At 46.0% G+C, this 23,745-nt stretch overlaps 1 protein-coding gene across 9 annotated transcripts in view; it reads right to left on the bottom strand.

The window, feature by feature from the left end:
• Positions 1-4,332: 4,332 nt before the first annotated feature.
• PAK3 (p21 (RAC1) activated kinase 3) overlaps positions 4,333-23,745 on the bottom strand; it is a 124,517-nt gene continuing 105,104 nt past the window's right edge. For all 9 annotated transcript variants that reach the window (XM_074551485.1, XM_074551480.1, XM_074551484.1 and 6 more), the window contains 8 exons: positions 23,665-23,728; positions 19,944-19,992; positions 19,056-19,168; positions 18,064-18,181; positions 17,615-17,714; positions 16,989-17,185; positions 14,506-14,643; positions 4,333-12,944 (listed from right to left, as the gene is read on the bottom strand). In XM_074551485.1, the coding sequence (XP_074407586.1) occupies positions 12,855-12,944; positions 14,506-14,643; positions 16,989-17,185; positions 17,615-17,714; positions 18,064-18,181; positions 19,056-19,168; positions 19,944-19,992; positions 23,665-23,728 (869 nt within the window). In that variant the 3' untranslated portion in view covers positions 4,333-12,854. The remainder of the gene's footprint in view (positions 12,945-14,505; positions 14,644-16,988; positions 17,186-17,614; positions 17,715-18,063; positions 18,182-19,055; positions 19,169-19,943; positions 19,993-23,664; positions 23,729-23,745) is intronic.

Raw genomic sequence — 23,745 nt, forward strand, 5'->3', positions numbered from 1 at the left:
GGGCACTGCTCCGCCTGAGCCACGCTGGCTGGAACCAGGAGAGCAAGAGCATTCCCTTCCACCGCAGATCCCTGGGAGAAAATCCCACAGGACACCCCGGGCATTTCAGCGGGGCTGCTGTTCGGACTGCAGCTGCAGGGCAGTGGGGACAATGAGTTAATGCGATGGGAATAGCGGGTTTATCCCACAGGGATAGCGGGTTAATGCCACGGGGATAGCGGGTTAATGCCGTGGGGATAGCGGGTTAATGCCGCAGGGATAGCGGGTTCATCCCGCGGGGATAGCGGGTTAATGCCGTGGGGATAGCGGGTTCATCCCGCGGGGATAGCGGGTTAATGCCGCAGGGATAGCGGGTTAATGCCGCAGGGATAGCGGGTTAATGCCGTGGGGATAGCGGGTTAATGCCATGGGGATAGCGGGTCCAATCCCGCAGGGACAGCGGGATGATTCCATGATTAATCCAGACCCGCTCCCCGCGGCCCGGCGGCAGAGCGCCCTCTGGCGGCCCCGCTCCAGCTCGGCCCCGCTGCCAGGAGCGCGCTGGGAAAAGGCGACCCGGGAAAGGTGACCTGGAAAAGGGGACCCGGGAAAAGGCGCCTTTTCCATCCTTCCCAGGGAAAATCCAGTGATGCCATCGCTGAAAAGAGACGTTTTTCTCCTTCTCGCACGAGCTCAGTCTCTGCAGCATTGGGTCAATCTAACTCCATGCAAATAAGACACAAAACACCTGCAGAAAAATCCTCCCGGTGACAGGTGATAGGACAAAGGGGGTGGCTTCACACTGGCAGAGGACGGGGTAGATTAGAAAGTAGGAAGAAATTCTTCCCTGTGAGGGTGGTGAGCCACTGGCACAGGCCACCCAGAGAAGCTGTGGCCACTCTATCCCTGGCAGCGTTCCAGGCCAGGCTGGATGGGGCTCTGAGTGACCTGGACAAGTGGAAGTTGTCCCTGCCCATGGCAGGAGGGTTGGGTCAAGATGATTTCTAAGATCCCTTCCAAGCCAAACCATTCTATGACAATTCACTGATGATATGTTTCCACCAGTGATTTCTCTCATCAGAAAGGAATGGGAAAGTTGTTACTAATATCTTTACCTCTAAAATTTTCCATAGTAAAAGCTATTAATAGATCAGTTTTATCTTAGGGGTGTGTGTGTAACAACAAACCAGTAACAGGTAAAACTGATAGCAGGTAAAACGGACTTGTGATAAAGGATGAGGAAGGAGTCATCATTAGGGGAGTTTTTTCTCTTTGTTCCTGCTCAGTAACTTTAAATTACCTGATTTCCTGCACATCTGGACTTTGCCCAGAACAAACTACTTCACTGTTGTAAGGCTGAGGGGGTGTGATATAATGTGAAAACATACATAGTGTAGTCCTGTTGTTTCAGAAATAAGGTGGGATGGAAAGTTCTGTTGATTTTATGGTAAAGTTGGAAGAGCAGATTCCAGTCAAGCAGGAGGCCTCCTTCCTCACCCCTGTGAACAGCTCTGCTGTCTCTGCATCCCCAAGTGCTCTTGGCTCTCAACACTGTGCTGGAATAACCACCTCTCTTCCAGGCTTTCCCCGTTCTGCCTAAAGGACATACAGCTCCACACTTTGCCCTGAGCAAATAGAGACAGGATGCTTCTGCTATGCTGATTAGAATCCTTTGCAAATTAAAAACTCATCTCACCGCAGTATTTTGTCCTCACTGTGTACAACACAGGTGACTGATTTATAAACCTTCTTTGCCACCACATAAATCATACTACCCACTAAGGTCCTACAACACAACTATGGGAAATAGTCTTCCAAAAATCACAATTTGTCTTTGAGAAAACTAAATGAATTAAGAAAAACGGGATTTCATTAATGTCTCATGAAGTACACTCACTCTTAGGTGATACATCTGTTACTTTCAAGATTTAAAATATCCTTTTAGTTTTGGAAAAAAACCCAAACAAACGTGAAAATTTGGGGTCTGTTTTCAGAGCTCATACAGTTATCTTCTCTCTGGAGTCTGCTCTAATGGCTGAGGTGGTGACATCACAGTCACCAAGCATTCCATCCCCAGGTCCCAATTCCCTTCTCCTCAGCTGACCTCCAGCAGAACTGGCTGCCTTGCTGCCTTCACCCTGGGCCAGCTGGGGCCACCACTGATTGCAATTAATGCAGCTGGCATCACTTTTGCAGCCACATAAACCCAGAGCAATTCTTTCTTTATCCATCCAGTGTTAGTAAACTCCAAAACCAAATTTAAAAAGCAAGTTAATCTGAATTGTGATGTGCCAGCTGTTGTAGCCAAAATCACTTTCTCTAGAGGTAGAGCAAAAGCTTTGGTTCCTTTGCTACACATTTCCAGTAACACATTTAAGCACTATTGCAAGCACTGGCTCTGTCATGGCATCAGGAGGGTCCAGGCCATTGTTGTACAGCAAACCACTGCATTGCCAGTACTCCACAGCTCGTTTTTTATTGTGCTGTGTAATACCTATGAGGAAAACAAGCCTCAAGCCAAAGGATTCCAAATGCAGCTCCACCAAAGCACAGTTCAAGGAACTACCAAAGCAGACATGAACTTTGTACTAAAGCACTCACTGACAGGCTGACATAGAGGAACTCACAGAAACAAAAGCTAAGCAATGCAGTATCAGAGAAAGGTTCTCAGACCTGTGCTGCAGATATGTGAAAGTGACTGCGCTGGGAATCAGGTTTTACAGGGAAGATGGAAGGTCAGTGAATGCCTCCTGTCCTGGCACATCTCACAGTCTGAACTGAACTGGAAACACCTCTCTGTAACGATGGTCTCTGCCACCTTGAGAGAATGTGGGGATGCTATAGATACAGCTGAGAGGGAAAGTGCAGGGAGCTGGGTGCAGTGCAGAGGGCGCACTTTACATGTTAAGACACTGATCACAGAAAAGGTTCTGAAGGAGGCTGTGCTAGAATTGGCTTTTCCTTTGCAGCCCACAAACTGCACAGCCAACAGTGAAACGATTCCTCTTCCTTCTCCGCTGGAAGCAGGATCCCACTCTGTCAGTGCCAAAGGCGGGATCCCCAGCAGAGCTCCGGCCCCACTGCTCCCACGGGAACGGGGCCGGGCCAGGAGAGCGCTGGGCTTTGTCCTGGCACTGTCAGCGCTCATCAAACAACCACACGAGGGTGGTGTCGGCTCGAGAAACAAGGACACGCACCGAGCCCAGCTGGAAACCACCCCCAGGACACAGCCAAGTCGGAAATGTCCCTGACACCTGCTCCTTAATCAACGGTGTCAGGATAAAAAGAGTTCCCCAGTCTGCCCCTTCCAAGTGCAAAGCCTTCTTTGCAACCCACTCAAAGAGCAACCCCAGAGCTGAGGTTCCTGGGGAGCACCATTAACTGTGCCTTACAGTCGGTGCTGTGTTCTCATCTCCTGCAGCCTGTGCTGCCAGGCCAGCACTACCCCTCTGGGCAGGGACAAGGCTGAGGGGCTTTCCTATTGCAGAGGAGCCAGCATTAAACCTGAGCACGGCCTGGCAGGGCTGGAGCTGGGTCCAGCTGTCCGGGACTCGCTGCCCACCAACCGCCCCCACCCACCATGATCTGTTCTACAGGGACAAGGGACAAGTCTGTGCCAGGGGCCCTTGGATGTCTCTGTACCCATGGACAGAAGGCTCTGTGTGCGCAAGAGGCCCTTGGATGTCTCTGTATCCATGGACAAAAGGCTCTGTCTGTGCTAGAGCTTCCATAATGTCTGTGTACCCAAGGGTATGGGATGAACATGGACAGAGGAAGTCAATCACATTGCTTGCACACTCCTTCCTTTGTATACAAGACACACCTATGCACACCCCCATGTATGGATATATTAAAAGGACAGGGATGGATAGAGATTTCCCCCAGAGCTCTAGCTTTGGCATAACTCACCTTGTAAGCAGGCAGCCATGGGATTTTCTTCCCAGCTCTGTATGAGCAGGTATCCAAGAGCTGGAGGAGCAGCATTCAGAAGCAGTTCAGGATTTCCAGGCTGGAAGCGGAGCTCACAACCATCCACATAACTCGCTGTATCCATCAGGATGGGCTGCTGGTTCTTTAGGAACGTGGCACGATGGAGACATGAGACTTGGAAAAATCCCAGCTCTCTGTGGATTTCCAAAGGGGAGCAGCAGAAACACTTTGTGTCTGCTTTGGGGACACACTGTCCAAAGAGCTGGGGTGGCAGAGGGTGGCCTGGGCCGGTAGCAGGTCAGGTCCTGTGTCTGTCACAACATAGAGTGGCACAGGACAAAACTAAAAGCGTGCACAACCACAGGGATGAAGACTTTCTGATGCTGCATATCCTATAGGAAAAGCTGCTGTCACACAATCCACTGGAATTTATAACTTTTATTTGCAATACTTTAGGTCCAAGTTTCAAACTGCAATATTTTTACACTCAAGACACAGTCATGCACAATCCATATTTCAATTTCCTATTGCTTCAACCACAATTTAAAATAACTTAATATTGGAAACAAAACCCAAAATCTTTAAAAAAAGGATGCTGAGGTCAATAAGATGGATCCATGCCATCAGCACATTTACAAAGTAAATAACTTAGTTCTCCTTTTAAAAAGATCAGTTACCTCTTAATCCAAAGTTACAGAAGATTTTTCACTACACATTTGTTTTTTGTTTTTCTCTTTCGTATTTTTTCTGTTTTTTCTTTTCTTTTTTCTTTTTTTTAAACAGATAACACGTCCTAAAAAAGGAATGTACAGCAAAATGAGATACATTTCTGATAAACAATGAAAATGTAGGCTCCTCCTCTGTTTACTTTTGTCTGGATACCCTGAAGAAAAAAATCTAGCACACACCAGCATAGGTGTAAACTGGTTGCTTTGGACTAAACTGGAGTTTAGCACTGGTGACATCCTGATCCAGTCAAGAGTTGCAGAATTCCTTTGCAGATCTCAAGCCATGTGTTTGCAGGCACAGCACCTGCAGTGCTGACGCGCCAGTGCACGAGAATAACTCTGCTAACGTTCCCCCACGGAATCTGGGCTCTGCCCAAGGAGGAGGTGCTGCAGTCCCTGGTTCCTGGCTCCCATGTGGAGCAGCTCCCTTCCTGCTGGCTGAGCTGCTCAGGCAGCCCCTGGCCCTGCAGGGCTGAGGCCTTTCCTTCCCCCTGGCTGCGCTACAGACAGATTTAGCAGCATTGATTAATGTGGGCATACACACAGGGACCAAAAGCAGTTGCCTTTGTACAGCTTAAGCTCAAAGGTCAGAAATCTCAAGAGACAAGGTGGAAGAGACTCACAGGCTGCCTGTTTGCTGTGCTGACCCACTTGTGACCAGCACAGTTTTGTGAGGCAGAGTGAGAAGAAGGGGCAGCTCTCACTCCCCCAGGCAGCCAAGGGACCCATCCAGCCCAGGGCCTGGGGCACTGTCAGCACCTGCTGCTTCAGCCACCAGTTCAGCTGTCCTTGAAAGCAACAACCAAATTCTCACTGGCTCCAGAGGGAGCAGCAGCAGAGCTTGAATTTGATCCCTAAGCCTGGGGCAGGGCTGGACACACACAGCATGCAGCAGCAAAAGGACCTTTCAAAACAACCTCCTGCCACTATTCCCTCCCATTTGCAGTGGTGTCACACCAGCCTGAGGCATCTGGGAGCCCTCCATGCACTGACTTCAGATGGCAGCCCTGGGCTCCTGGAGATTTTACAATGAACAGAGGTGGGGGATCCCTCCCCATACCGAGTTACTAGATGGAAAAGGCTGCTGTGACCAGGCAGCTCAAAGGACAGAGAAATGAGGGTCTCAACCACTTCATCTGTGCCAGTTACACAGTCTTAGCTAGCAGCCACTGAGCACAGGGGCAGCAAAGGGCACAGAAAGAGGGACAAAGCTAGTCAAGTGCAGAGACTGGAAAGAGTGAGACCTGGGAGAAGTAACATGCTGCTTCATTCCACCCTTTTGGAAAGCTTTCTTGCTTCAAACCCCTGAGAGGCATGAAGGGCAGAGAGGAGGTTGCACATAAAGGATACTCATGTTTTCACACACTCACCCTCTCAATGTTCTAGAAGAAATTGGATGAAATGTATTCTTCTCCCCGAGTCATCTTGTTCAGCATGAGCAGCACTAGGAGCTAAAGGGGCTGAAGCCTTAGGCCACAAGAGCTGAGCAAGAAGAAACTTTTTGATCAAAATGGAGTTGCCAACATTGACCTAGCTGAATCCAGCAGACAGAATCACAGAATTGTAGAATACTTTATGTTGGAAAAGACCTCTGGATACCAGGGTCAGAACCTGTTCTAGTGGCTGGCATCCATAAACCTGTAACACCAGGGAGCTGTGATTCCAAGGTGTGTGCACATGGGTCTGACAGCTCCTCTGACCTGCATTCCAACCCAGGCCATGGTGCCCAACCCTGCTCCTGCTGGCTCTGACCTAGGTTGGGTGAGGCAGCTGCTGCTCACAAGCCTCCAGCAGCTGCAAAGACGGTGCCACCAAACAGAGCAGAAGGTACCTTACACACAGGTGCTGCAGCTGATGTGTGTCTGCTTGGAAACTGTGCAGGGCAAAGTCACTGTGATCACAGGCTATTAAATCAATTAGCAGTTTCCAATATTATCAACTTTAACCAATGATATTGCCCTGTTTCCTCAGTCAGGGTCAGATTCTCACAGAACTCAAGTGCTTGCCTGGGGGAAGCAGCAAGAACAAGGTTTGCAGGCTTGTGCCCACGTGGCAGCCCAGAGGGCACTCATACAGAGAAATATGGGTATCCCTGCTCCTCTTCACTATAAAACCATTTTTTCTTTTGAGATAGCTCTTGAAACCAAAGTTACATGCAACTGTTGGTAGGCTCAGGCCAGTGATGGTTTGCAGGCATGTTGCACACCTAGGATTATGGCAATCAACTCTAAACTGCATCCAAAGAGAGATGGATAAATAAGATTCTTCAAGTTTCAGTGAGAAAAATTAAATTACCCTGTCAGCTCAAGGACAGACACAAGCAAAGAGAGGTTTTGAAGATCCCTGAAGCGCAAATCACACTCAAAAAAAGCTTGGATGGTTTCTCTTGAAAGACAAAGGTTATCCTTTGTCTGCTTCCTGATAACATGGGATAAAATTGGAGATATTTACCTGGTATGGGGAGTGGAGAGGGAAAAAAAAAGGGGATGAACATTTATATTTATAGGTCTTCATCAACCCATCATTAAGTTGCTGCACATCTGGGCATGAATGAATGGTCCAAGAGGAAGCAGGAACATCAGGAAGGTGCATGGACCACTGACTTGGCAGCACTTAGCAAGGCAAAGCTGGCACTTGAGTGCATTCCTGGGTGTCAAGCAAAGAAACACTGGCTCCTTCCTTTAATGGTAGATGTCACAGGGCTCTCTCTGGCTCTTTGCTCACTGGATTTGCTCAGGACTGGACTAAGAAATACAAATATTTACATGCTCAGTGTGAGGAATAGTCAGTAGCCACAGCAAGGATTACATACTGGAAATAACTGCTGTATGGACAATAGAGTACAGTGACATTTCCTACAACTAGAGGACAGGAGACAGGTGCTTCCCTTCTCGTGGTGACTGGAGTGTGCTTCATTTTTGTTGGCAGGACATAGGGAAGGACTGACTCAAAGACCTGCCAAAGTGCAGCCACAGGCTTCAAAGAAACTCAGCACAAACCCTTGAGTTCTTTTGTGTGTAGTGGAGTGGCCAATCATTAGCCAAAGATGAAGAATAAATATATTTACAAAAGCACTGGACACAAGAAGTGAGAATGTAACCCTGGCCCAAGTTTGGGATCCAACCCTGAGAGCACTGTAAGATCCACCCCTGTGCAGGTTCCCAGGAGTGCATGCAGGAGTATGGAATTTTACATAGGTATGGTTATATTTTTTCTTTTTTCTTAAATAAATAAACTTTTCTGTGCTTCTCAAACTTCCCTGACTTTACTGCTACCATGCTTTTGTCCCAAAACACACTTAAACCACAGTGAGCTATTGGCTCATTTTCATGTCTTCATTGCAGGGATGGGAATCATAGTCAAGTTCTTGGTTAGGGTATTTCACTGTTTAATTTAAAAATGAAGACAATTAACCAATCTTTTAAAACCTTGGAATAAAAGTGTCTGAAACCCATTTTGCAACAGAAACAGACTATTTCTAATACTTCAAAAATATATATAACTAATTGCTTGATCTGAGGATAGCAGTCAGAAAACCCAAGGTGGCTCCAGAGATTTTACAGTATTTGTCTCTTTCCTTTCTGCAAGGCCAATGCTCTTGTCAATCCTAATATCCTCTGTGAGCCTGTAAATAACGTACAAGACTTGACCCCCTCAGGACTGGATTTTTGTGGGTTTGTGTTGTTGGTTTTTTTAAAAATCCTTGTGTCTTTTCTATATGTAATATCCAGGCTGGGAGGATACAAACAGAGCTGCCATCTTTCAGTACCAGTGAGTGTGAATCAGCACCAGAGACTGTCCCGAGCACAGAGCCACAGGGATACTGCAGAACATTCCCTGCCTCTCACTCAGTCTCAGCTGGGCAGGTACAGTCCATGCTGAAAACAGCCACAGCAGAGATTATTTCTGCTGAATCTTGTCTGCCTCCCAGGAATTGGTTTTAAAAGAAAAATCTCTAGATTTGCTGATGCAAAGTAAAAGGAATATAGTATTTAATAAAATTAAAAGTAAGGCCTCTTAGGACAGCAGCTGTCTTTAAAAAGTCAGTGCCAACAATATTCTGTATGCTGAAGCATACACTGATTAGAAAAAAAAAGGTACCATTTGATTTCCTTATATTTCATACCTGCTGTCTTCTGGAAAGTCGTGATGGTGGGGTTTTTTTTGAAGTAGAGATGCTGAAATACTTATAGGTAAAGGAAAAAAATAGGAAATTCCCCCTTCCCCAATCAAATAGAGTAGTTTGTCAACAAAAGTATTTAGACGGTATGTCCAGCAAACATGTGCATTACAAAGTGCTTTCCTTTTAAAGGATGGTTGTCTGTTCTTTTGTGGATAGGAAAAAATAAAATACATACTGGAAACAGAAACTGTCACTCATTTCTTCACTTCTTACAGGAATACAAACATATTTCATCCTGCTGAATGCTTTACACATTGAGAGCAGCCCATCTCCAACCCAAATTACTCTTTCACAAGGAAGCTTCTCCTACAGACACAGATCTTGAGCTGACAGACAAAAATGGGACCTCACAAGAGAAACAAAGTCTTCTAAGCAGAGCAGAATCATTCATGTTAGAAAAGATTCTGAGCTCATGGAGTCCAACCATCAACCCAGCACTGCCATACCCACCACTAAACCTGACCCCAAGTGCCCTATCTACAAATCTTTTTAAATTCCTCCAGAGATGGTGACTCACCCTCTGCCCTGCACAGCCTGCTCCAATGCTTGACCATCCTTTGGATGAAGAGATTTTTCCTATATCCAATCTAAACCTTCCCTGGCGCAATTTGCAGCCATTTCCTCTTGTCCCATTGCTTGTTATTTGGGAAAAGAGCGATTCCCCCACTGCTCCAACCTCCTTCAGGTAGCTGGATACTGCTGGCTCATGTTCAGCTGCTCTCAACAAGCACTCCCAGGTCTTCTCCCACCTGGCATTTCCCAGCCACTCTTTCCCAAGCCTGGGGCTGCAGGGGGTTGCTGTGACAGGATCTGATGCTCTGCCTTGTTGAACCTCATCCAACTGGCCTTGGACCAACAATCCAGCCTGTCCAGATCCCTCTGCAGAGCCTTCCGGTCCCCCAGCAGATCAACACTCCAACCCAGCTTGGCGTTACCTGAGGGTGCCCTTGATCCCCTCATCCAGATCACTGACACAGATACTGAACACAACTGGCTCCAGCACCCAGCCCTGGTGAATCCCTGCTGACAGCCCCTGCTGGATGTCACTCCATTCGCCATGGCTCTCTGGCCCCAGCCATCCATCCAGGCTTTTTTCTCTGGGAGAGAGTGAACAGTGTACCCATCCATCCAAGGCATGAGCAGCCAGTTTCTCCAGAAGAAAGCTGTGGGAAACACTGACACAGGGTTTACCAAATTCCACACATCCATAGCTGTTCCACTAGGCAGGTCATGCTGTTGTAGAAGGAGATCAGGCAGGTCAGGCAGCACCTGCCTATCACAAACCCACACAAGATGGGCCTGATCCCATGGATGTTCTGTATGTGCCATGTGATGGCACTCCAGATGATCTGCTCCATGACTTTTCCCAGCACTGAGGTCAGGGTGACAGAGCTGTACTTGCCAAGATTCTCCTTCCAGGTCTTCGTGTAGATCAGTGTCACATTTGCCACAGTCCAATCATGTGGGATCTCATCTTTGCCAGGACTGCTGGTAAATGATGGAAAGGGGCTCAGTGAGCTTGGATACTCCTGCCCTCGTTTACCTCCTGCTGTAGCTCTAGCTAAAGTGGAGGAGTTCCTCTCCTGGGCACATGTCCCACAGCTGTACTCATGCTGCCGCCACCAGGACTGGCCTAAGAGCAGGGCACAGCCTGCAGCTGACACCTGGCTGGCAGCCCAATCTCACCAGAACTCTGTCTGGGTCACTGCATGGATTGTGGTGGCTGCAGGACTTCGAGAAACCATGGCTTTCTGTTGGGTGGGCACCATTGCTCCCTGATCAAGCTGGCAGGGCTTCAGCACCTTCCTGCACACCCTTCTACACCATTTGCTGTGTTATGGCCTGTTACCCTGTCCTGGCCACTCTCACTCCCCAGGGGCTTCTTTTATGGGGGGAAAGCTTGGCTGCCATTGATCCAGCTCCTGTCAACCACTGTCGCTCCAGCTGTGGGCTCCTGGCAGCTCCCTCAGCTCCTCCCGACGTTCCTCCCGTCCAGGAAAGCAGAGCTGTGTGTTATCTGGCCATCTGAAAAACTGGACCTGTTGTGCTCCCCGCGAAATGAAGACAAGTTAATTTCTGCTTAGCTGTGGTAACTCAGGGAGGGCTGTCTCTGCCAAGGACACTGTGGTGGGAAGGGCAGCAGCAGTAAGGACACTTGCGACACTCGCGAGCGACACAAGGACTGCAACTAAACAGGATGCCAAAGCCAGACATGCTCCTGGCCTGATTCTAGAGCAGCCCAAGCATCCTTCATTCCTGCTGGCCAGACATGAAGGTGGTGAGCAGCTTAAAGGCTACTTAACCCTTGGCAGGACCAGGCCAACGTGAAGATCTAGAGCAGAAAGCTGTTTTACTGTGGGGTTTTTTTGCTCACTGGGTGCATGTTGCTTCAGTTGCTGTTTTGAAGGTCTTGCATGAGTTGTACTCCTAAAATACAGCAACAAATATGCCATGCAAATGCTTTTACTGAGTGAAGCCACACTATGTCTTTCAGAAACAAATAAATAAAAAACAAATTGCATACTGAAAGTATTTTGCTCCCTTCCAAATCTGCTGACTAGTCAAGCACAATCCTCAGGCACATCCCCAATTCCATCTCTTGCAGGAACTCAAGAGCTTCATTGCGGAGTGCTTGCCATACGTAGGACAGCAGAAAGCAGGCTGGCCTGGTGCCTCCAAGTAATTCTGCAATTAATTCCACTTTGCACTTCACACCTTTGTTCTTGCTCAGTGCACAGCTCCAGGTTTTAAGGCGCTTTCTTCCCGAGATGGCTGCTGCACTGGTTCCTGCAGATCTGAACTGTGCAGGTTGTTCCCTGTGTCAGCCTTGGCTCCCAGGGCAGAACTCCTGTGCCTAAAGGATGCTCATCTGTGCAGGAGCCTGCAGAGAAGCCTGGTCCCCCCCCTCTGCTGAGAATTCCACAGACACTAGGAACCCTTCCCAAGAGCTACAAGACAGCTGGAAGAAGTACAGGCACCCTCAGAAGCGACTCCACCGCTCTGCTCTGTTTGCTCTTCTCTACTCCTGCAGAGACTCAGGATGGCCAATCCCACCAGGCTGTGCCTTTCTCAGCATGGCCACAATTTCCCTGGAGAACAGCCCCCACCCAGTTTGGCTCTGACACAGGAGGATTAGTCCTGTCCCAGGAAGAGGCACCCATGGCCAGGCTGCTGCCTCTTGTCGTTCCCAGTGCCTCCTTCCAGCCTGGCTCTGCCGATGCTCAGGGTGCTCTGGGCTCTGCCAGGGCTCTGCTGGGGCTCAGCCCCAGGCACGGCTGGGCCCACTCTCCCCTCACATTGCTCTGACAGCTTTGCATCAGACAAACCTGTTCTGAGCACATCAACTGATCTTTGTGCTGTTTCAGCTGAGTCAGACTCTCACCCGGGCAGAGGTTGCAGTCAGGGGTACAAATGCAATTGGCAAGAACCGAACCACTACACAGTCCCAGCTGAACGCCTTATCTCCACAGGATGCTTTGTCTGTCCCATCTTCATTCCTTTTTGGTTGGAAATGCAATTGCACTTTCTTCCTCATGTAGAAGTACCACAACTGGGCAAAAACTGGCAATTGGGCCGTTTTCAAAAGGCAGTCTGGAGTTGATGAATGAAGAATTGCCCTTTTCCAATTCCAAACCATACCGAAACCCCATAAACACGACTTTACATCGTTAAGAAAGAACTGACAATTTAAAAGTGAATGTACAGCTTATTCACAGGGTGAGAAGGAAGGGAATCTTCCAACTGAATTTGCTTTACCTTGGAAATGATTGAGGCAGCAAAGCATTTTCTGTCATTACCTCTCTGTCCTTAGCCCCGATTCATCTTAAAAATAAATTAAGGAGCCAGAAAGCAGGAAGCAGACAAATGATAATTTTTTTTACTCCTTGAGGAACTGGGGTGGTCCTACCACCATGACTGTGACCGTTGGTTTGTTCATCCATCCATCTGTCCCGCAGCATGAGAGTTGAGGTTTTGCAGAGTTTGTGTTCTCAGTCCTGCTCTGAGCTGGCAGGGCACAAAGCCGACCTGCAGTGCTAGCGGCTGCTGTTCTTAATCGCTTCCTTCGCCGCAATGATCAGAGGAGTCAGGCTCGAGAGTGGCTTGGCTAGTTTTAAAAATGGATGCTGCCCAAAGGGAAAGAAACAAGAAAGGTACCATTACTTTCCAAACTCAATTCCTCACAGACTCAATCAGGATTCCACTCGTTACGAGAAATACTCAGAAACAGGAATGATAGGACCATCTGCACTTCCACCTTCACGTCCAAGACACTGCTATCACAGGCAAACAGGGCCCACACACCTGTCAATCCATTTTTCCACGTGTCTTCAGCTTGCTGGGATTTTTGCCCTGCCAGTGCTCTGGGAATGCTGCTTGCTGCCCCAGAGCTTTGTTCTTTCAGGAAACTCAAAAGACTCACTTAGGTTCCCCCTTTCTAAAGACACAGAATGTGTTAATTGTAAAAAAAGATGTGTCTAAGTCACTCCTTAGGAAACTCCAATACCTCTAAGAAATGTGTAACCCAGTAGCATTTAGGCTCATGTGTTTTCTGAAGACCTGTACTGAGGTACAGATTTTCAGCAGCAAGTCAAGAGCAGGGAGACAAGTGGCAGAGTGCTGATGGACTCAGCTCTGGCTTGCAGGGAGAGCAGTGTTTACCTTTCCATCCCCTGGCCCCCCTGTGCTGGCTGGCACCTTCCTTCCCAGCAGGGACAGTCAAGTGGCATATTCTGCTGCTCTCTCTCTGCCACAAAACCTGGCAGCAAACCTCAAGCACCTTCACTGTGCCAGGAAGCAAACAGGGCTGGGCTAAGTCCTGTTCAGCTTTACCTGAACAGGTAAAGCTTTTTTCTGCTTTGGGTGGCAGAAACCTCTAAAAATGGAGCTTGGTGGCAGAAACCTCTAAGACAGGAGCAGGAGGGACAAGCTGAGGTGCCCTCTGAGGCTCACGGTGATCTCCCTATAGCCTCCTCCTTCCCACAGCCAAATCTCTGACAGCTTGGCTGGGACTGCTTTTACCAGGTTCCTCCCCCACCATCACCATTTCAGGCTTCCATACCTGGTATCATTCTAATTCAGTTCTTTTGTCAAGAATTAAAACTGAATTTGCTCCCAAAAGTACAAAACAGGGCCACAGAAATAACCAGGAGACACAAAATATCTCCTCTGAGGAAAGGCTGAGAGATCTGGGCTTGTTCAGCTTAGAGAAGGGGCAGGTCCTGGGGAGACCTCACTTTGCAGCTCTCCAATACTTCAAGGGGGCTTGTAAGAAAGTTGAGGACACATTTTTTAGCAGGGCCTGTTGCAACAGATCAAGAGGGACTGGTTTTCAACCCAAAGATGATCAATTTAGATTTGATCTAATTAAGAAATTGTTTACAAGGAGAGTGGTGAAACAGGTACAGGTTGCCCAGGGGTGTTGTAGGTGGAAGTCAATCTCTGGAAACATCCAAGGTCAGACCAAATGGGGCTCTGAGCGACATGATCTACTTTAAGAGATCCCAGCTCAGTCAGACTAGATGACCTTTAAAGGTCTCTTCCAACCCAAACCATTATAGGATTCTACTTAGTTTTCATTTGAAAGCACCAAGACTGGAGCTTAATAAGTGGGGGAGCCACCTGATGCCTTTATTTGATGAGAAAACTGATCCCTTGGACATCAGCTGCAGCTGTTTCCCATCCTACCTGCAGAAGTTCCTTGGCAGAGCCTCGCCTGTCCACGTCCATCTCCAGGCAGCAGTTGAGGAAGTCTCGGAACACGGCCGAGAGTCGCTCTGGGTTCTGCAGCTCTGGTGTCCCGTTTGTAGCTATCAGATACAGTGCCTGGAGACAAAAAATACACAACACTGTTTCATTCATACCCAGAAATACTCACACACCCCCTATTTTTAAGCTTCAATCTCCACTGGCAGTTTCTTCCCTGGCAGAGGGCTGGAGATGACTTTCATACATCAAGAACAACAACAAAACCCCCCTCAAAAACCCTGATGCAGTCACAGCTATTCCAGCATCAAAATGATCTTGCCTTGACAGCTGATTTCATTGGCCGACTTGGTTAGTAGGAACTACATCAGCACATTTTACTTCTTCAAGTACTGACACAGCTTTACAGGCTATTTTAAAGAGTCAGTGTGGTCTAAATATATTATTTCAAAGGATTATTACACAAAATGCATCTGTGCAGTGCTCACTGGTCTCACAAGTTTTTTGCTCTGTTCTTGATAAAAAATGGTTACTGGATAAAAAAGAAAAAGAAATCCATCAGCTTATACCTTGGGTAAAAAACCCGAAATATTTGCAGTCTCATGTTCAACAGACATGTCAAGCTGCATGCACAAATATATTATGATGAAAAGGCATAATTGGTAGACAGGGCCCACCTTCAACTATCTTTCAGCAGTCTCTAAAATTCCAAATCAGCTTGACTTATGTGGGAAAACTTTTAATAGTCTCATCAGAAAAAGGAGTAATTCCATCCCTATGGTAACCTCCACTGATTTTAATACTCAAGTAAATGTATTAATGACATCCCCATCCCAGACACTGCCAGGCAGGAAACAGGAGTTTTGGCAGCTGGACTACTGAAGGCTTAGTGACATGGAGAAAGTGACTTGGGCTAGAAAAGAAAAATGTTCACTATATATTACAAGAAATCCAACAACTAGTGTGCGCTATCAGCTAAAAGAATTTTGCTGTAAAAAGCAGTCTTGCTTTATAAGCTCTTCTGTTCAGAGGCAGCTGAGACCTCTTACACAGATCTCAAGTATATCTGACTGTGAATTTGGTCAGAAATAGGAAATCCAGTTATCTTTCTAACAGCTGACCTGAGGCTTCTTGAGGAGTCCTAATCAACATTTCAGATAAAGGAAGCAGGGAATTTTCAGCATCCAGATCAGCAACACTAATTCTTTTCACCTGCTTTTACTGCCTTATACAAGGCAACTGTGTTTTTTGCAAGTGAAATATGGGTTCACAGGAAACAGAAGCAAAACTGTGATGTGCAAAGGTCTCTGCTGCTACAACAGGGCTGCAGTGACAGAGGCCTAATGCCACCCTGCCACTGCAGTGCACTCTGCTTATTCAGCACCACTCTGAATCCAAACCTGTTTATTTCTTATCCACCATAACAAGGTGACACAGTGTGCAACACTACACATGTGTGCCTGGAACCAAAAACCCCAGGACACCTATCAAACCAAAGGAAGTCTTCCAAGAAAATTTAGGAACCTTCTTCAAAAAGTGTGAAAGACTTGTATAATTGAAAGAGTGAAATTTGTATAATTGGTGCATTCTTTTCTTAAGCAGCTGGGAGGTATGTCCTGACCCTTCTGCAGTTTCTTCTGTCAGTCTGCAACACACAGTCTGGATGCCACAAATCAGAGAAAGCAGAGAGAAACCTTACAGCATGGAAAAGCTAAAGATCATGCTCTATTTTAATTCCAACCTTAACAAAACATATGTATGTATGTATACATATAGGTAATAATTAATTTTCTCATAAATTACCACAGGAATTAACTGTGCAGCATTTCATTTCAGCTGTCAGTCATGAGGTTTTATCCTGGTATACATTCCCCCACTACTACATACTCATTTGGTGTAAGAACTGGCCACTGCATTTTAAGATATTAGGATAAAAGTGAAAACTTCAAAATACACTAGTTTTCTACAAGTATCTGTGCTAAAAGATACTTTTAGAAATGCGTTTGATAATAAATAATTGCATTATTAGAACAGTGATCTTTCCTGGAAGGCTCAGGTAATCAATCAGCACTGGTCTGACACTGAAGAGAGTTTTGTGCCTGCAGGTACAGCTCCAATGCTTATCGTAAAAATTCTCCAACTGGAGAAGCATGGCACTTAAAAATTTTTGTCATTTGGAGATACAGCTCAAAAAGGGCAAAAAGAGTTCACAAAGAGCATGAGAAATTTCAAGCATCACTGAAGGCTGAAGGGGCAAGTTTCTGCACAGGTACATGTCATTTTGCCTCTGAGCTTCTCACAGAGATGCAACCAAAGCTACAGCAGATGCTGACGTGCTGTAGGAACATTTTTACAAGTGGGCCTTTGTAGAATCAGTTCAAAGTGATGTGAATGGCATTTTATCTCATGGAAGACAAAATATGGCACAAATTAGAAAGACAACAGTATCTGATATTTCACCCTACCCTGAGAGGATTTTCATTAAGGTAAGGAGGTTCTCCTTCCACCATTTCTATTGCCATGATCCCAAGTGACCAGATGTCCACCTTGGGGCCATATGCTTTTCTTGTTACAACTTCTGGTGCCATCCAGTAAGGAGTCCCCACCATTGTGCTCCGTTTACTCTGCTCAGGGGTGATCTGAGCACAGAAGCCAAAATCAGCTGAGGAGAAAAACAAATACTGTTAAAGCCAGCTTGAATTACAAAATCAAGCAAAAGAACCCCCACTCTAAGTCTGAGAATGCACTGTGAAATCTAGCTGGAAAAGTAGCTATGCTGTGCTTCCTCAGGGCTGTAGCCAAGGTAATATGGAATTGGCCACTTAAAGAATCCCTCATGTTTCATCCACTGGCTTTTACTTAATCATTTGAAGCTTTAGACTGTAACTCCCTCCACTCTGGAAGGGCCATACACAAAGCAAAGCCACTCTTGCACCCTGTTTCTCTCTGGACCTCTCTGCACATTGCAGCTGTGCCCTCACAGCAGGGTCCAGGTGCTCCCACCAGCACCACTTTTGGAGAACTGGCTACCACTCAAAAGGAATCCCCCATCCCACATCCAGGAATGCTGCATGTGACCAGGAATACCTACTCAATTTGACAGATCCGTCCATCCCAAGAAGAATATTGTCACTTTTGATGTCTCTGTGGATCACTTGGTTGGAATGAAGGAAATCCAGGGCTTGCAGGCACTGGTAAGAGAAAAAAGAAATGTAAGGACAAAAATTCATTACATGATTTCATCACACAAGACAGGAAATGGGTTTATGAGATTTCCTTTCCAGGGGAGTGGTGAGAAATGGCAGAACACAGTGCAGCCAAGGGAAGAGCTTGTTGCTCCAACCCTGTTACAGTCATGTCATTCTAGGAGAAGCTTTTGAAAGGGAAACATCAATTGTTGCTACAGGCTGTCCCTGCAAACACAGACAGAATGACTGCTGCTGCAGTGGAGCTGCTCTTTCTTCTCCATACAATGACAACACCACAGAAGCAGAAGCATCACCTTGTCCATGCAAACAGAAGCACAAGTGGATCCCTCACCTCCCGACAGACAGCAGCAATCTGTCCTTCATCCATACACGTCTCGGTGACAACATCAGTTAAAGAGCCTCCAGCCAAGTACTCCATCACCACCCACAGCTCATCACCTACAAGGTAACTGAAAGGAGACAACAATGCTATGGAGATGAATGCGCACAGCCAAACTAATGAATAATCATAACCTACAACTGATTCTTGTCTTCAGGTCACTTGCAAATGAAGACAGAATAAAATGAAAAGGACATTCATTCCAGGCTACACAGCTCTGGGAATCTGCACAGTGGAAAAAGGAGATATCTTCGGCGACAAGCAAGGGAAGAATGCACTTAGTAAGATAAGCAAGCAAAGATAAATCTGGAACCAGGACACATGCCACCAGCTAGCTCATCATCTGAACTCGAATTCCACCCCTAACCCCAGGAATGAGGCAACATAACTTTCAAAGTTATCCATGGGAGGAGAGTGTGCACCACTGAGGACAGAAGTCGGTCCAATGTTTGGAAAACCTTGCAAAACATACATTCAGAAACAGCAAAGGTCATTAAAACACTGTCAAATTAGGTGTTTCTGGAAACAAGAACTTAGTCTTCCTGGCATCCCCAGCAATGGAAAACAGCAGAAACCACCCAAAGGAAAGAATTTCTAGGAAAGAATTTCTTGCCAGCACTTTGCACAAGAAACAGAAAATCTGATCAACTTTGAAAAAAAAAAAAAAAACCCAGAACAACAAAACAACAAGAAAATACCTGGACTATGGAGCTGACAGACTGTTGTTTTAGTAAGATATGGCTGGTCAAGGTTTTTGAAAAATGACTTCAAACTATGCATGCCAGAACAGACTAATGCAGAGCCAATGCAATCTCCTCCCATGTACTGGAGATGTGTAGAGAAAAAATAAAGAGCTCCATGTTCTGCAGTGATCAAAGGGTTTTTTTAACCTTTGGCCTGCAGTGTGTAAATGAACATTCACATGGTAATACAGAACAACTTACCTGTCTAAATAGTTAACAATATTGGGATTCTTATTTTCCCTCATGACCAGGATTTCATTGATAATTAGTTCCTTTTTGGGCTGCTGCTGGAGATTCATTTGCTTTATGGCCACCTAAAATGACATTAAAAACCATTAACCTGAGTAGTCTATTGCACAAGATCAGACTGAACATGCAGTGGACAGTTCCATCATTTTTGATTGTATCATCTGCTATTCTTGATTACATAACAAAGCAAACACAGACATACATTATGGATGTTGTTCCACAAGAAAAATAACAAGAATAATAATGGGGAACAGAGACAGAACAATTTCTAAACCAATACATTTATACTGGCAATAAAAATTATCTACTTTTTATTGTCACAAAAGCTTGTTGGGATTTCTTAGCAGATTTCTCTCCATAAAAAAAAGATTCAGGGATAATGTAACATGGTACCAGGGTGGGATCAACGATACTGAGGAGAGCACCAACTTGTTCTGAAGACAGAACAAGTAAAAAAATTCATCTCTTAAAACTGGACTTATAAGCTATGGGTGAAGCATCCAGCCAAGCACAGAGAGTACCAAGGCCCTTATTGATTCTAGGAATCCACAGGCACCTTTTCTGGCATTTATGAAAACCTCAGATCCAGTGTTGCTGGAAAGCATATGGCCAGAGTAAGTGCTCAGTTTCTCAGGCATAAAACCACACTGTCCTTAAAGAGCTTTCACTGAAAAGCTGCAGACAGCAATGATGGATTTTGCCAGTTGACATTTGTCCATGCTTCAGAGGAACAGCCTTTGCAGGAAAGCTCTACTGGCCACCCAAAGCTCCAGCCACAGCTCCCAGCAGAGGGGAAAGCACTCAAGAGCTGCAGAATCTGCTGGGATTTTTGACACTCACCTCTTGTCCTGTGGCAATGTCAATTGCTGTATAAACAGTTCCTGAAGCCCTAGAAACAAAACAGCAGGAGAAAGTGAGAAACATTGAGAAACACTTCAGCCCCTGGAAGTGAAAGCCAGCCCAGACAGGAGAGCTCTGCCGCCTGGAGTGTTTCTAAGGGCTCACCCACTCCTCAGCCAACAGCATGGCAGCCCACCAGCCCTCTGCCATGCACAGAAACTGACCAAACTGTCCAACAGAAACTGTCCAACATGAAGAAGAAGGGCTGGTGCAAATGTCCAGTGTACATGCCACATTATTCTAATTCAAAACCTAAGGGCGGGGGGAGTGGCTACGAAAACTGTTAAATAATATGTTCAATTCCTATCCATTTTGCTGTGGTTAATTTAGTTTTTTACCCTCTTTTTGTTTGTGTGTCTGTGAGTGTGCTTTTTCCATGAAATGTAACACACAATCCAGTTGGGCCTTCTCACACCTTTAAATTGAATCCATCTGCCAAACTCAGGCAATGTCACACAGTCACTCTGAGAACCCTGAACATATGACAGCCATTTGAGGAAAAGATCTAAATACAGCTTTCTCCAGCATGCAAGTAAACAATTTTCCATCCATCCTGCAAGGTCACAGCTAGAGCAGGTTAAGGCATCTATTATTTCACACACAAATTGAGGACTTAGAGCAGAGGATACTTAGAGAGATTCTTTGTTTGTCAAGAACTGCAGGCAGCTGCTTCTGCTGAGTGCACCCAACATGTGAAGGACTCTTCATGGTGTCCATGTCTTGCTTCCGTGGCACACATAGGTTGTGTTGTAGAGCCACCAGAAACAGTGTGCTCATCTGCAGACTAGACAGGGTAGGGTTTGGTTTGCCATCTGCCTCTCCTTCAAAGATGTTCCTCCCCATAGTGACATGAAGAGCTGAAAAAGCCCCAGTCAGAGGCAATTCCTTTGGGTTTCAAAGCATCTAGGGACTTGAAAAGCCTTCCTTCAGAGCTAAACCACAGCTTTACACTGCCATCACTTAAAAAGCCTATGCCTGCAGGAGCAGGGAGGCAGTGGAGAGCCAGGGAGGGAATTCTAACAAGCAGGAATGTGCATCCTGCAAGCGTCCCAGTGATTGAAAGTGCCAAAATGAGTTTGCTCCTTCTCACATGATCCCCTGGCTTGTTTGTTTACCTGCAGGCTGAAATATTTCAGAAGCAGTTTAATTCAACAGAGACCTTATGTCTGCATTGAGAGCAATATTCTCATTGGGCATGCTATGCACATTTTAATATAAAGGCAAATGCATTTTCCTATGACTAATTGACAAGATTAATCCAATTTGTTTTCATAAGAAGTCAACAACATTTATTCAGAATTGCTAACAATGTGATGATTCTCCTGAGCAAAGTTGTATCAGGCTTTATTTCAAAACAGCTCCTGAAATTTGAATGCTTTTGGAATGCTCCAGGCCACCTACTTGTGAGGAGTTTAGATAAAGATAATTTAAGTAAAGCTGCGAATTAAATGCAAAGGCTTTGCGATTCTGCATCACAAACTTTCACTTCTAAGCCACTCATTTCTGACCAGTAACTTTTAATCTGTCCTGAAGCACCTGGTCTTTACTGCAGTTAGGCAAGTGCCAGGACTCACCATTAGATCTGTGTCACTGTGTGCAGTGCAGTACTAACCAGGCTGCTCATGGCTCCAGACTAATTTGTCTTGCTACAAGAGCTAACACTGCTTGAGCAAACACAACCTCTTTATCAAGTGCTAGTTAAAACTAAGTTTCCTCTGGTGTCAGCAACATTTTCAGTCCTCAGCTGGAGACAGAGGACAAAACAGGGACTCAGCCCTGACCTGTTCTGCAGCACAGGCCTGCTGACTACTGTTCACTGCCAAGTGGCTGTAAAACCATCACAGTCTTTAGTAACTTCCCAACTGTGCCAAGCCATGCAGTGCAATGTGCTGGCCAGTTGCTTTTCCTCACATAAGCAGCTGCTCTCTACCTGCAGTTCCCTGAGCAGCCACACCTCTCCCTGCCTTGCTCTCATTAGCAGCTACTAAAAACCTGCTCCCTTCCAACACCCCAACACTTGTCTTTGGCACAGCTGTACCCAACTCACTGCAGAGGTGGCAGCTCAGGAACTGGCACCTGCATTAACTGAGCAAATCACCTGCTGAGGCAGTGCCACAGCCCAGCACTGCTGCAGACACCCAAACCCCAGCCCTGCAGCACTCTGGGTGCTCCTTATCAGCCTGTTTGATTACCTTTCTGATCATCTTTCTCTTTAGGATCTTTTCCTATCACAGTAAGGTGTCCTGCAGTGTTAGAGGCATGAGTTAGTTATGGCAGCACACCACTCCCCAGGGAGGAGTTTTAACTAGCACTATGCAATCTTCAGGCTGCACTAAAAGCTGGAGGAAATCCATTCAGATACCCTTTTAGGCCACATACCAGCCACTTATCTTTCCACCAGTTGTCAAGGCACCTTTGTGCAAGCTCACTCCCACGTGAGGGTGATGGTCACGTTCTCACAGTGACAGCGATAATCTGCTTCACACACATGTTTATTCTGCTCTCACTTGTTCAGCTGACACCCCTTTCCTAAGAGACAGGCACAGCTTGAAGTTTCCACTGACATTTCACAAATGACAGCAAGGACTAAAGCTTTGGATAGGAGAAAGGGTTTTTATACAATAAGGGAGCATAAAAACCTTCCCACAAGGGCTCTACCAAATCAGAGAGATCTAAAATAAACCTGCCAGAGAAAGGGCATAGGTGTGTCAGCCTTATTGCAGTACATTAACTATTCCAGGTTAGCAACAGGCCACTCTGAACTCAGAGCTCACAAACAGTTAAGGCAGAAAAATATCTCCTGAGGCCAGAAAACAGCTTCTGTCCTCCACTGCCAGCAGTGTCCTGGCATTACACAGATGGTGCCAGTCCTCCTGGAACAACACTGCCAAGGAAACACCAATGGTGCAGGCAGCCCATAGTTAAAATGCAAGTCAGATACCTAATTTTGAGGTAAGTTCTTTTGTTCTTGCCTCCTCACATAGGAAATATTTCAAATTGATCCAATTTACAGTTAGCAAAGCTGGGTTTCAAAAGGGAATGGCTTGGGTGATTATTTTCAATAAATGCCTAGAACCTGCAGGATTCACAAAGGATCTGCCACAAGGCAGATGATTTATCTTCCTCTGAAGTACATTAGCACTGTATCTATTACTGAATTTTTGGGTTTTACAATCCCTGCTAGAAAAAAAAAGATTATTTAATCTCTGGTTTCAGTTTCTAAACCATGTGGTTATAAGCCTGACCACTGAATATTGTTTAAAGCAAATATTTGAAATAAACATTACTGAGAGCTGACAGCTATCAGGTGGTATGTTTCTCTTTTAGGTAATAATGTTTTTTCTCCTTTCTTCAGCATGGTTGTATTATTTAGAGACATACAAAAATGATTTCTCCTAAGAAAATAAGCAAACAAGAGCCACACACTTGAGGGACAAGAGATCCTTCAGGCCTTTCTCCTTGCTGCAGATGAGATTCTGTCAGCATCAAGTTGTCCTTCAATTACTTTTGACCACAGTTACAAATTCTGATCAGTACTGAGAGACAGGAGGATTTAAAGCTGATCACATCTGAACATGTTTGCCTATCTTCATGCTTGATGCTCCACCAGCAAAATACCTGGCCCATGTGGTTTTGCACAAGTAACTGGGATATGACTTACCCTTGGCCAATTTTTTCAAATCGAGTGTATTTCTTCTTAGGATCTCCCACACTCACAATGCTCCCTGAAAGAAACAAAATG

The sequence above is a fragment of the Zonotrichia albicollis genome, chromosome 14, assembly GCF_047830755.1.
Source record: "Zonotrichia albicollis isolate bZonAlb1 chromosome 14, bZonAlb1.hap1, whole genome shotgun sequence".
Lineage (NCBI taxonomy): Eukaryota > Metazoa > Chordata > Aves > Passeriformes > Passerellidae > Zonotrichia > Zonotrichia albicollis.